The sequence below is a fragment of the Rhineura floridana genome, chromosome 6 (genome assembly GCF_030035675.1).
Source record: "Rhineura floridana isolate rRhiFlo1 chromosome 6, rRhiFlo1.hap2, whole genome shotgun sequence".
Classification (NCBI taxonomy): Eukaryota; Metazoa; Chordata; class Lepidosauria; order Squamata; family Rhineuridae; genus Rhineura; species Rhineura floridana.
The window spans coordinates 94,393,870-94,406,973 of NC_084485.1; the positions used below are offsets into that span (position 1 = coordinate 94,393,870).

Sequence of the window (13,104 nt, forward strand, 5' to 3'; positions counted from 1 at the left end):
AAACTGACCTGGGGGAGGAGATTGGGTGGGTGGGCACTGAACAGAGGGGAAGCTGCTTTCCTTTCCAAAAGGAAAACATTGTGAACAGTATCATTGCTTTTCAACGTTTTCCCCTTTTTATTTTACAGCAGGCACATGTAGCCTCCCACCCACATTTAAACCAAAACTGTCCCTGGCCACATCCACACCAGACCTCTATTTCATTTTTGACACTCATGGCTTCCCCCAAAGAATCCTGGGAAGTGTAGTTAGTGAAAGGTGCTGAGAGTTGCTAGGAGACGCCCTGTTCCCCTCACAAAGCTTCAGAGCGGCTGTTAAACCACTTTGGCCACTGGAGCTCGGCCAGGGGAATAGGAGTCTCCTCTCAGCACCCTTCACAAACTACACTTCCCAGGATTCTTTGGGGGAAGCCATGACTGTCTCAAGTGAAATAAAGTCTGGTGTGGGTGTGGCCCCAATTAGCCTAGCCAAGCAGCTGTGCATCTGGCTTTTAGAACACTGGCAGTTGGTTCTTACTGAGGATGCCTGTGCTTATCATTGACTTCAATGCTAAATTTCTTAAATTAATTAAAAATCAGCCAGGCATTTTTATAACGTTTAAACTGCAGAAGATGAAGGTCAGAATATGGGGCAAGGTCATTAATAGGATTCCAGGTACTCTGTGAACATGGCTGATTTTTAATGAATTTCAACAAATTATGAGAACTCTGACAGAAAAAAGTCCAAAAGGGGTCTGGGTTTTCTCTCTTTTTACACTTTGACCTCTCAATTCTATGTCTGTCTTGTGTATTGCCATGAAAATTTAGAGGGTTGTTAAGCAAGCGTTTCTGAATTCAGGACTACAAGTTTTATAAAGTTTTGTTTTGAAATGAGCTTATGGGAATGGCATGGGGGGTATTTTCAATATAACATTACGGAATGCAAAAAATCCATGCTGTATAATAAAAGAGATAACTATTATCACAGCAGGTTGGAGGTGCTGGTTTTGTATGATGGTTGCTTTTGCTTACATGCTTAACTTCAGGCAGGCCAATCCTATTTATATTTACTTGGGAATAAGTTCCACTGAATTTATTGGGGCTTACAGCCAAAGTACAGAGACTGAGGATTGCAGCTTTGATGTTTTGCAGTAATCCTATGCAAAGGGAAGCATGCCTGCATGCCAGGTTTGTACAAAAGCACTACAAGCAGAGAAGAAAGCCAGTATCTGGAAGTGTCCTAGCTGATCAATTTGAAGCTCATTTGAGATTTGCACAATTTGCCAAAAATGATGCTGTTCAAAGCTCTAGGCAGAGTGAAGCTAAATCCTACAAAACAACTAGCTGTTGCAAGGATGCGTTTATTCTCAAGAAACTATTAGGGAGAGATGGCAGAAGGTATGGGGGAAAGAATAATGATCAAAATACAGCAACATCTCTATTAGATGTAATAAAATAAGTGGTTAAATATTTACACAGCACTTCAGAGTGCTCAAAGCATTCCATGTGTTGTCCTGGTTTGGATGTAACATAAGTTATGTTTTAGCATTACATGAATGAGTCTTAGGCTCATGCATTCCCCTTCCCCTCCTGATGGCCATAAGATTGGAAATTTTTGCTTGGGTTCTCAGTTAACCATGGTATATCATTATGTCTAAACCCAAAACTATGGCTAATCTTAACGATGGTTTAGGGAAAAAGTCAGGATCACGACCTATAGTTTGAGGCTGGCCTGTTGCTTACCAGTGTAGGCAATGTGGTAGATGCCTGTAATTCCAATTATTCTTTACTATTGGCCAGCATAACAACATCTGGAGACTACCACACTTGCTACCCCTACCCTAAACCACAGTCAAACATAACCATAGTTTGTCCAGGTTTGGACATAATACTGCTAGCCCAGGTTTGGACTACCAACTCTTAGTTAGAAATTGAAGCATATGTTTCTGATCTCCTCTAGAAGAAAAGGAAAGTACAAGATCGTGAGACTCATTCACACAGCTTAGCATTACGTAGAACAAGGCCAGTATTTTGTTATAAACCTTGCAATAAACTGGCAAAATAGTTGAATAGGAAGCCACACCTCATTGCACCATATTGTTGGAGGACTGAGTTTGTGAATGAGTGATGGACTTGCATAAAGTCACCCAGACAGTTTACTGCAGAATTGCAACTAAAAAAGCAGGCTCCATGCTTCACAGTAATCTAGGGATGGGAAACGTGTAGCTTTCCAATTATTAAACTCCCAATGCCCATCAGCTCCAGCCAATGGCCAGGAAAGATAGGAAGTGTAATCCAACACCACCTAGAGAGTCACAGCTTTTCCATCCCTGGCTTACAGCACATTCCTAACCATTTCTGAAAGTTCCCAATTAGGTGGGGCGAGGATTGCAGCCTTAGGCTGCAATCCAATACACACTTACCTGGGAGTAAGTCCTATTGAACCGAGTGGAGCTTACATGTATTGGATTGCACTGTTAATTTCTCAACACTGCTTATCACTGGAAAAGGTAACAGTCAGGAGTGTGGGGCCTCTTTAAAACAAACTAATATTCAGCTTAGCTGTACATATTTTAATTAGGTGAAATGCTTATGGATATTGAAAATGCAGATTACAGCACATGATCTCAAAGAGGGGAGGAACAGAAGCAGCCTATTTGGTAATTAGGTGTCAAGATTTCAGAACAGCTCATTTAATTGGCTCACTCAGAAGCTTGGCATTAAACTAGGTTCCTTCATTTTGTTTGGAATTTGTTTCTTGATCATCCATTCTTAGAAAGCCAACCCCATGGTCAGAAGACGAAAATTTACTTTTAATTAACATGCAGATTTGGGGCATACTCAGCTTAAAAAGTGATTTTTCTTTTTTAAAAATAAAAAATGTTACAAAGATTGACTTGATATATTATTCTCATTAAAGTCCATCTCAAATCATTTCAGATCATTTTGGCTGGTATAATTAAGGCCCACACTATTGTGTATCTGAGCAACTCAGTCTTTGAATTTAAGCAACAGAAGATGATGGAAAAGATCCAGTTTAGTACACAATCCAAGTGAGTCTCTCACACAGAGACACAGCACACCTAAAAAAACTTGAAGGGTAAAAACTTGCTCTTTTGTCTTTTGTGATCTGCTTTTTCACTTCTGTCAATTGTTGATGTCCTGACAGTAAAATATGGTATCCTTCCATGAGCACAGCTACACTGGTAAGCACTTCACTGCAGATTTGCTGTTTACCTTAATTACATTCAGCTTCATGCTGCCCTCCCCAAAAGAAATGTCAAGCAGGACACTTTTATCACCTGTTGAGTATGTTAGTGAGAAGCCTCCATACAGAATAGGGATGGGGATCTTGTGGCCTTCCAGATATTGTCAGATTACAATTTCTATCACTCCTGACCATTGGCCATGCTGGGTGGAGATGACTGAAGTTGGACTCCAACAACTGGAAGCCTACAGGTTCCTTACCCTTGTAGAACATCCCTAGTGTACAGATGGCACTGTCCCTGCCATTGAAATCAGTGGGCAACCCTTTGCACATGAGGCTTTGGGACAGAGACAGCACCATAGCTGCCTCCAGTTCAATCCTTGGTTTAGAAAATATAAACTAATACAGTAAAAATGCCATATACTTCCATAGCCATCTGCTTAAGACAACAGAGGAAAACATTAACATCTCAAAAGCCAGATACTCAATATTTAGGGAATTTGCACTTTGCTTAGCAATTCAACAATGGGCTCTTTGGTAAGGAACAATGTCTCATTGGTGTTTTGATTCCATACTTCAAATAGAGAAGGCTCATCCAAAACCTTTTCCCCACCTATTATAATATAGGGGTATCCAAGTTTATTAGCATCTTTTAATCTTTTACCAATGGTAAATTGAGTCCGATCATCCAGCACTATCTCCTCCTTAAGCTGAGGGACTCCTTCAACGATACAGTCATATAAATCCTCCAGGAGCATTGCCCCTTTCTCCTCTTTGCTGCCTCTCTTTGGGGGAATAAGGCAGACCTGATATGGTGCAATGAGGTTTGGCCAACGAATGGCATCCTCCGTAGACAGCACCTCAATGGAGGCTGCAAGAATCCGAGTCACACCCAGCCCATAGCAGCCCATTTCAGCTGGAACATGATTATTCTGTGCAGTGCGGATGGCAGTATTAAAAACAGAAGAGTATTTTGTACTCAAGAAGAAAGTATGGCCAACTTCAATCCCTTTGCTCTCAACTAGTTTTCCTTTACAAACTGGGCAATGCTTCTCATCTGGAGATATTGTTTCCACGTTGGCTGAAAAGTCACAGTCTGCACACATCATCAACCGGTCCTCACCAACGTCGGCAGGGAGTTGGAATTCATGAGACATTGTCCCTCCAATGTTTCCGGTGGCTGCTTGGACTTTCACAAACTGCAGGTCTAAGTTGTTGAATATGTTGCAGTATGCATTGCACACTAGGGCATAGGTCTGGAGAGCAGCCTCCTTGGAGGCATCAAAGGTGTACATATCCTTCATATAAAATTCTCGGCCACGCAGCAACCCAAAACGTGGTTTTGGCTCATCTCGAAACTTTCTTGTTACCTGGTACAGCAAGAGAGGAAGCTGTTTGTAGGACAAGTGGCCTTGAGAAGCTATTAGGTCAGTGATGGCCTCTTCATGGGTAGGTCCTAGACAGTATTCTTGGCTGTGCCTGTCTGCCAGTCGTAAAAGTTCACTGCCCATCAGTTCCCACCTTCCACTGGCTCTCCAGAGCTGTGCTGAGCTTAATGTGGGCATGTTTACTTTCTGTCCCCCTATGGCCTGCATTTCTCGGTCTATTACTTTGATGAGCTTCTCCAATGCTCGGACAGTGTAGGGCATATAATGGTAGCAGCCGGGGCTGGCTGGATAGATCAGTCCTGCTAGTAACATCAGTCTCTGACTTTTACATGTCAGTTCTCCTGGTTTGCTTTCCTGTGATGCTATGCTATCCTCCCACAGATTCATCAGTTGGAAGTGCTGCGATAAGTACTTTTGTCTTGAACGAAGATCACAATAAAACCTGCAGCATGGTTGCTGTTTTTGACACCAGCCAATCCAGTTTATCAAATTAGGAAGGAGTGTTTTCCCTCTTCTAAGACCATCCATTTTCAAGACTCACAGATGAAGCTTCTCTTTCAAATCTTCAGGCAGAGAGAGAGAAAATTAGAGCAATTAATTTCACATAAACAGATGCACAAATTAAACTATATTATATCCAGCTGGAAAGTAATTTACACAAAGTCTAGCTACCACAAGAAGAATGGAATGCATTGAACACAGCTTCTTTGGCTAAACATGGAGTTGAACTATTCTGGTTGATTTAGTGAACTGGTAAGGAAATGAAGAGTTTCTAGGAGAATATGCTTCCCAAGACTGGCTCAAAGGACTTTTAAGAGCTGCTTCATCACCTTTAAAACATGTCTATAGGCAGCAAAATAGAGACACCTGCGATGCTCACACAAGAGGTGTATCCCTGTACTTGCATACACATCTGTATAAAAGGTAAAGGTGTCCCCGCACTTATAGTGCGAGTCGTTTCCGACTCTTAGGGTGACGTCTTGTGACGTTTACTAGGCAGACCATATATATGGGGTGGGATTGCCAGTTCCGTCCCCGGCCTTTCTTTACCCCCCAGCATATGCCGGGTACTCATTTTACCGGCCATGGATGGATGGAAGGCTGAGTGGACCTCGACCCCTTTTACCGGAGATTCGACTTCCTCCTTTCGTTGGAATCGAACTCCAGACGTGAGCAGAGCTTTGGCTGCGTTACCGCCGCTTACCAGTCTGCGCCATGGAGGATCTTACACATCTGTATAGGAAATATATAATGCAGGGATGGAGAACCCATGGCCCTCCCATCATCCCTCACCATTGGCCATACTGGCTGGGGCTGATGAGATTCAGCTCAATAACATCTGGAGGACTATAGCTTCCCCATCTGTAGTGTAAGGCTTCATATCAGCACCAATTGGCTTGTCATGTAGTTACAGGCAAAAGACAACTTTTGAAGAGCCATGGAAAGCAACTGAAGTATCTTCTTAGTCCACTTCTGGACCAAATGAAGAGGTTGTCTAAATAATTTCTTCACAAAGTACCCCCAGGGACTATGTGGGGAAAGAGAGGAAGCAGGAAAAGAGGAATGGAAATTCCCCTCTACATTCCCCAATTACACAGCTGTTACAACAGACTTCTCATATTTAGCCAAAAAATGTCTCTTGGACTTTAAACCCATTGCTTGTTTCTCAAATTTCTACTGCACTCCATCATGGTCTACACAGATATAAAAACCAGGTTTTCCTATCCCAAACACATTTTAAATTACACACAAGATATGAGGAACGGGAAATCCATATGTAGTTGCAAAGGTGAGCTCAGACACATAACCTCATAATTCAAATGAACACCAAAACATAAATAAAACAAGAAAGAATGCAATTCATTTGAAGCATCATGACTTGTATTGAAATGTTTAACCAAATGTACCTGCAAGTTGTGAAGTTTGTATTTTTATGTCATATACTTCATGTTCAAGAACTATTCTTGTACATAAAGAAATACAACAGGAAGTTGTGCATCTGTCTTTCTCAAGAGTAATGTCGGTTCCTGCATCATTTTGATGCAGAGATTTATAGTGACAGGTTCCGTACCGGTGACTCTTTTACACGTACTCAGCAATACCACAAAGTGTGGGTAAATAAACAAGCAAGCAAACCCTATCCATTTTGGGATAACTGTCTATATGGTTGATCAGTGCCAGCTTTTAATACGGACTGCATCTTGATATTTCTGTGGAGGGAGGTAGGCACTGGCAGCTTTGCCACAAAGGCTGCAATCCTGTGCACGCTTACTTGGAAGGAAGTCTCACTGAACACAGTAGGGTTTACTTCCAAATAAAGATACAGAATATTTGGGCTGCACGTACTTAGTGGCAAAGCTACCTAAACTGTAAGTGTAGTAGATAAAGTTCAGATCTCATAAGAAGTAGCCCTTTGAAGCAAAAGTGATATGGTGTGGTGGTCAGAGTGTGGGAATAGGACCTGGGAGACCAGGGTTCAAATCCCTACTCAGCCATGAAGCTTGCTGGGTGACCTTGGACCAGTCACAGTCTCTCAGCATAAACTACTTCACAGGGCTGTTGTGAGGATAAAATGGAGAGGGAGGAGAAGCTCCTTGGAGGAAAGGTGGGACTGAAACATAGATAGATAGATAGATAGATAGATAGATAGATAGATAAGAGAGAGAGAGAGAGAGGACACCGCTGAAGTGCTAGACGCAGCTTCTGTTCATGGGAAACTTGCAAGACCAAAGTCTTACCAAATTCCCCCTTCGAAAGCTCAGCGATATTATTAACCCGTATTGCAACTTTCCAGCTCTTGCAGCTTCCTTTGCACACACCACGCGGAGAAAACAGACGGCAACTACGCAGGCGCAGGTACAATTTCCTTTTCCTTTCAGAACGATACCGGAAGCATAAAGAAAATGAAGACGAAGAAGAAAAGAACGATACTCTTCTCTCTGTCTCGGACGGCTAAACAAGTCAGCCAGTAACAATAAAGATTCTATATCAGGCAGTCTCACGTGACACGAAAAGGGGCTGTACAAAAGAGTATTCTACCTCTTCAGCGTTTTGTTTAGGAGAGATTTTCGGTTCTATATTGTCGTCGGTAGAATTTTCCATGTGCGGGGCCGGAATTGTGGAAATATATAGGATTTTGTATAAAAACTATAATGTCAAAGTAGGAAGAGTTAGAGGCTTCCTTTTATTGCAGCGCTTTGAAATACACAAACAAGCCTAAAAGAAACTGGGCAAGGAGCATGTACTTTCCCCCCTGACTTGATTCACATAATTTCAAATGCCTCGGGGAATGCAGAAAAGCAACAGAAGGAGATGCAGGTATAAGAAAGGCGTCGCCTATTGAATGTTTACCTTTCTAGATTTTACAGTCCACGATCCCCCAAACCTATATAGCGTAAGTGAGGGCGGGACGGGGTGATACCAGGTGATCTGTAAAATTCAACTGATATACCTGTCCTTTTATTATGGGGATCCAGTGGTGAAGGCTGCACCTGCCAAGCAATAATGTGAGGGCACAGGAGATTTTTCTGAACGAAGCCCAGCACTGTATCTATAATGGTGAATTACATTCCAGGATGATCTTGGTGGGCCCTTCCACCCAGAGATAAAATTGTAAATGGGAACCAGAAGAAAAGTGAAATCCAGGCTCTGCGTGTTAATCTTCTACCGCTGTTTCCCTCTCATACATCATAGAGATACATTTTATCTAATGTTTATGCTGCATCCTGCTCTAATCTTTGCTACTCTATTTCCCCCCCCCCCAAGTGACAGGAAAATTAGACTCACGATTCAATTGCCTAAATACCGAACTTGCTCATTCCTCCTCTTCCGACTTTTCTCCTTGGGACAGAAATGAGAGCTGCCCATAGAAGATAATGGAAAATTCCAGGATTTTAGTGTAGTAGATATGGTTGAGCAGCACTGTATTCCGCCACGCCTCATTAATAAAAACAGTTCGTTATACTGTTCCCAAATCAAGTCTTCTTTCATGTGGAAAATGTCATTTTTAATAGACCCCTGCCCCTACATAAATCTCTAGGGTTATTCAGAATTATTTGGGTGGGAATCTGGAGACTTGACAGAGAGACGATGCAATCCTATAACGTCTGCTCAGAATTTACGCTCAGGTTAAGATGAGAAGATTTGTAACCTAATCGAAATTGTTACTCAGTACGAGAGGTTCAACCCCCCACCCCCCGACGTTGGTTGTCGTTGCCGCCGCCGTAAGGCGGGCCCGCTCGCGCTCCTCGCCTGCTTGCCTTACCTATTACTGCGCCGCTCCAGCGCCGCCCTCGACAAACGCCGGCACTGCCGCGCTGCTCGCCTAAGCCGCCGCCGCCGCCGCTCACTAAGCTGTTTACCAGCCTGCCTGCCCCCCCCCACCAGTGGGGTTAGGCGTTAGGGTCAGAGCTTGGAAAAGTTACTTTTTTAAAACTACAACTCCCATCAGCCCCAGCTAGGATGGCCACTGGATTGGGCTGATGGGAGTTGTAGTTCAAAAAAAGTAATTTTTCCAAGCTCTGGTTAGGGGCTTACAAAAATAAAAAAGAGACATATACTCAGGATTTGAAAACGTTTTGCGAAATAACACCAGCGTTATTGTAGGGCAGTTCATCTGGGGATCATGTGTAAGCTTGACGCTCTTCACACACTTTTTGAAAAGCAGAGCCACACAGAAACAGAAGAGCTTTTAAAACAAGACAAACTTTCAGAGCAAAAGCACAAATTGGTTCCCAAAAGACTTATAGGTCACTGATGCAAGGGGGGGGGGAGATATAGAACTGCCAGCTGCTGATGAGAAAAAGGTTTTAGTTACTAATGGTTTTACACTCGTGGGAATAAATCTGGCAGGGCTTTGGATCAGGCGTAGCCATACTGTGAGTCAACGGACAGACTGCCTTCAAGCTGATCCTGACTTATGGCGATCCTATGAATAGGGTTTTCATGGTAAGCGGTATTCAGAGGTAGTTTGCCATTGCCTTCCTCTGAAGCTGAGAGGCAGTGACTGGTCCAAGGTCACCCAGTGAGCTTTTTGGCAGTGTGGGGATTCAAACCCTGGTCTCCCAGGTCATAGTCCAGCACTCTAACCACTACACCACACTGGCTTTCACCGTGAGTCAACACTAAAGTTATTCCTTTGCTAAAGCTCCAACACTGATCTTTTAGCAAAGGAATAACTGTGAGTCAGCGCTAAAGTTATTCCTTTGTTAAAATATTAATGTTGGAGCTTTAATCAATGACCTGGGAAAAATCTATAATGCTTTTGCAAGCTTCTGTAAGACTGGGTATCCTGACTGAGCATCAAGGTGTATAGCTGAGTAAATTTAAAATCTGTTTCAAATCAGCGTAAAATGTTCCCAGACAGTCCAGTTTCCCTCAGGTGAGAGATACCATTAAAAATCTTTATCCAGGAATCATGTCAGATGGAGACAGCTTCCCAGGTGACATTTATAATATATTTACAACAGAAATTCCACTGGTCCTGACTTTTGTTTTTAGCCTGGTGTATTTTTAGTTGGAAAAAAGCTGTATTCTGGATTCTTGGAGAGGCATACATTAAGGTTTATTCCTAATCACTATGGACAGGACTAAACAAGGTTTATCACCCTATTTCTTTGGCTATCTGGATGTATATATATATTTAATGTATTGTTGGCCAGTAGAATTAATACAATGATTAAAAATTATGCATTGAGAGACCAGGTTCATCTTGGATAGGTCAATAGACAAAGATTTCTTAATATTGTTCATCACTCATAAACCTTTGGTCTCCTGGCTCTGAATGTAGAGAAGGCCTATGACTGATGAGATAAACTTTTCTGGTAGAGTTATTGAAGTACAGTAATACCTCAGTTAACAAAGTAGATGCATTTCTGGACATTATTACTTTAACAGAAACTTTGGTAACAGAGGCAGACATAATATGGAAAGGATAGGTTACCTACACCTGCTCATAAATGGTGGGGGCAGCTTCAACAGGGGCTTTAAAGGGTGTCTACATGGCACTCCCCTCCCCTCCCCTCCTTCTCCTCCTCTGAATTGTATTGTATCCTTCCCTCCCCACTCCTGGGAGAAAGCAAGAGAACTCTTTAATGCAAAGCCAACACACAGGCTCGTCAATTTCATCCTAGCAAAGCAAAGGCACAGGCTTGAATGTCTATCCATAGCAAAGCAAAGACAGAGGTTAGTCAGTTTCACCTTAAAGCAAAGGCAGGGGCTTGAAAGGTTATCCATAGCAAAGCAAAGCTGTTTCACCTTTAAAAAAAGCCTTAAAAGGAGCTTCCTTCCTGGAGGATTCAATAACTGAGGAATTACTGTATCTAAATATAACCCTGTGCAATGTTGCCTTGTATGGAATCATAGAATCATAGAGTTGGAAGGGGCCCATAAGGCCATCGAGTCCAACCCCCTGCTTAATGCAGGAATCAAACTTAAAGCATACCCAACAGATGGCTGTCCAGCTGCCTCTTGAATGCTTCCAGTGTTGGGAGAGCTCACCACCTCCCTAGGTTCCATTGTTGTACCGCTCTAACAATTTGGAAGTTTTTTCTGATGTTTTGCCAAAATCCAGCTTCCTGTAACTTGAGCCCATTGTTCCATGTCCTGCACTCTGGCATGATCAAGAAGAGATCCTGGCCTTCCTCTGTGTGACAATCTTTCAAATACTTGAAGAGTGCTATCATATCTCCCCTCAGTCTTCTTGTCTCAAGGCTAAACATACCTGCAATACATCCCTTTTTGACCCTTAGAAACTGCTGAAGGCAATCATTCATTAGATCATTTATTTTTAATTAATTTTTAATTTTTCATATTTGTTTCTGTAAAGAAACAAGGCATTGACAAATCAACACAAACACAAAAACAGGGTATAAATTTAACCATCATTGTTACAGAGCGTATATATCATGCCCAGGAATCCTCCACGTGTTTACAACATGTTCCTCAATACTTAGTGTCCAGATGTAAGACCTGTTTCACACCTCTTATAGATATTATTCAAGTCAAGGTATATGTCCGAAGTGACATTTGAGAGATTGGACATCTGGATTCCTCAGGATTGGAGGGGATGCATGAAAGAAATGGCCAACAGTAATCTGAAATAGTTTAATAGTTTTTAACCTTTTTTTAAAGATGTCTTCAAAGCTTTTTAAAGAATGTTTTTCAAGTTGTTTTAATGTATTTTAAGGTCTGTTTTTATGATGTTTTAAAGTGTTTTTAGTGCTTTTGTTTGCCACCCTGGGCTCCTGCTGGGAGGAAGGGCAGGATATCAATCAATCAATCAATCAAACAAACAAATAATGTATGCATTGATTAATATCACAATTTCTAAGCAGTGTACAATAGGGACACAGGACGGATACCTAAGTTTTCTGGATGAGGAGACTGGGAAGAGATTGAAGACATTCTGAGGAGAGTTTATGATTGGGAGAGAAGACTGGGGAGATAACAAAGAAGGGAGTAAAAAAGCCATCCAGAGAAGACCGTGGAGGAACCAACCAGCATTTATTCAGGACAGCTCCACTGCCAGGTGGTGTGACAGAGCCTGAGGCAGCCTACACCTGCATCCTTGGACTGTATAGCCAAGGAGAGGTCTCTGGGACTCAAAAGACTCACCTTTACCAAAATTCAATATGGACTTCATCTACTCCTATTCTGTTGCTCAGAGGCTTTCTTTAAATTGTGTAACTACTTGGATTGTTTTACCAGTGCCAATTATCCTGCTTAACCTCTTCATGCTCTAGGTGGCCTCATCCTGTAGGGTTTTGAGTGACAATGAATACTCATGTTATAATTACAACAAAGGGACTATTACCTTCCCAGAGGATGTACTTGGATTTGGTCACACTGTTGATATCCTCTAATACAATACAACCATTTTGACTCCCTAGTTCTTCTCCGGCGCAGATTTTTCTTCTTTCCCACCTTCCACCTGTGAGCCTCCAATCTCCTCACCCTAATGATTTACCTTGTTGCTTTCCTCAGAGGGAGAGGTGAAACTACGAGGCTCCTTCTATCAGCTTCATTTGGACTAACTGCTATTTGGTTCCTCCTGTTCCAGAACTGTCTCTATCAGCAGCAGCCATTACATTGAAATTTGAGAGAACAAAGCATATTTGATGAGGTGAACAGACTGAAAGTGAATCCAGACAAGACAGAGGACAACCCATGGTCTAGGACTTAATAACCTTGTGATGGGATTGTTGTTTCCCCATCTAAACACTTTAAGAGCCTAAGCTTCCTTCTAGAAATGCAAGCTGGAATTGTTGCCAGCATCTACATTTACTTGCCTACAGCATTTTTACCCTGCTCTTTAGCCAAAAAGGCTCTCGGAATGCCTTACAAAGATCAATAGGACAGTCCCTGCCTGGAGGCTTACATTCTAAAAGACATGACACAGGGAGAAAGGGGTGGAGAGAGAGGATTAGCTTTTCATTTTTTTGACTGTATTTACTGTGTCACACCTGTTCATGCTTTTGCAACTTTTAGGTTTGGCTAGTGTAATGTGTTCTATGTGGGGCTACCCTCAAGG

General features: G+C 42.2%; 2 protein-coding genes across 7 annotated transcripts in view; both read right to left on the reverse strand.

Annotated features, from left to right (window-relative positions):
- Positions 1–3,926, reverse strand: part of MROH7 (maestro heat like repeat family member 7) — a 41,517-nt gene extending 37,591 nt beyond the window's left edge. For 4 of the 5 annotated variants that reach the window (XM_061633115.1, XM_061633114.1, XM_061633116.1 and 1 more), the window contains exon 1: positions 3,851–3,926. The gene's annotated coding sequence lies outside the window, so the exon portion shown is untranslated. The remainder of the gene's footprint in view (positions 1–3,850) is intronic. The other variant, XM_061633112.1, reaches the window with a different exon arrangement.
- PARS2 (prolyl-tRNA synthetase 2, mitochondrial) lies at positions 1,261–8,790 on the reverse strand. Of its 2 annotated transcripts, none has more exons than XM_061633122.1 (2): positions 8,361–8,790; positions 1,261–5,137 (listed from the first exon to the last, which is right to left on the reverse strand). In XM_061633122.1, the coding sequence occupies exon 2, from the start codon at positions 5,100–5,102 to the stop codon at positions 3,678–3,680; it is 1,425 nt and encodes a 474-aa protein (XP_061489106.1). In that variant the 5' UTR covers positions 5,103–5,137; positions 8,361–8,790; the 3' UTR covers positions 1,261–3,677. The 2 variants fall into 2 exon arrangements, with proteins under 2 accessions (XP_061489106.1, XP_061489105.1); XM_061633121.1 differs by lacking the exon at positions 8,361–8,790 and adding an exon at positions 7,313–7,535.
- Positions 8,791–13,104: the final 4,314 nt, after the last annotated feature.

Coding starts and splice junctions, on each gene's coding strand:
- PARS2 (XM_061633122.1), bottom strand. CDS start 5,102: ATGGATGGTCTTAGAAGAGGGAAAACACTCCTTCCTAATTTGATAAAC.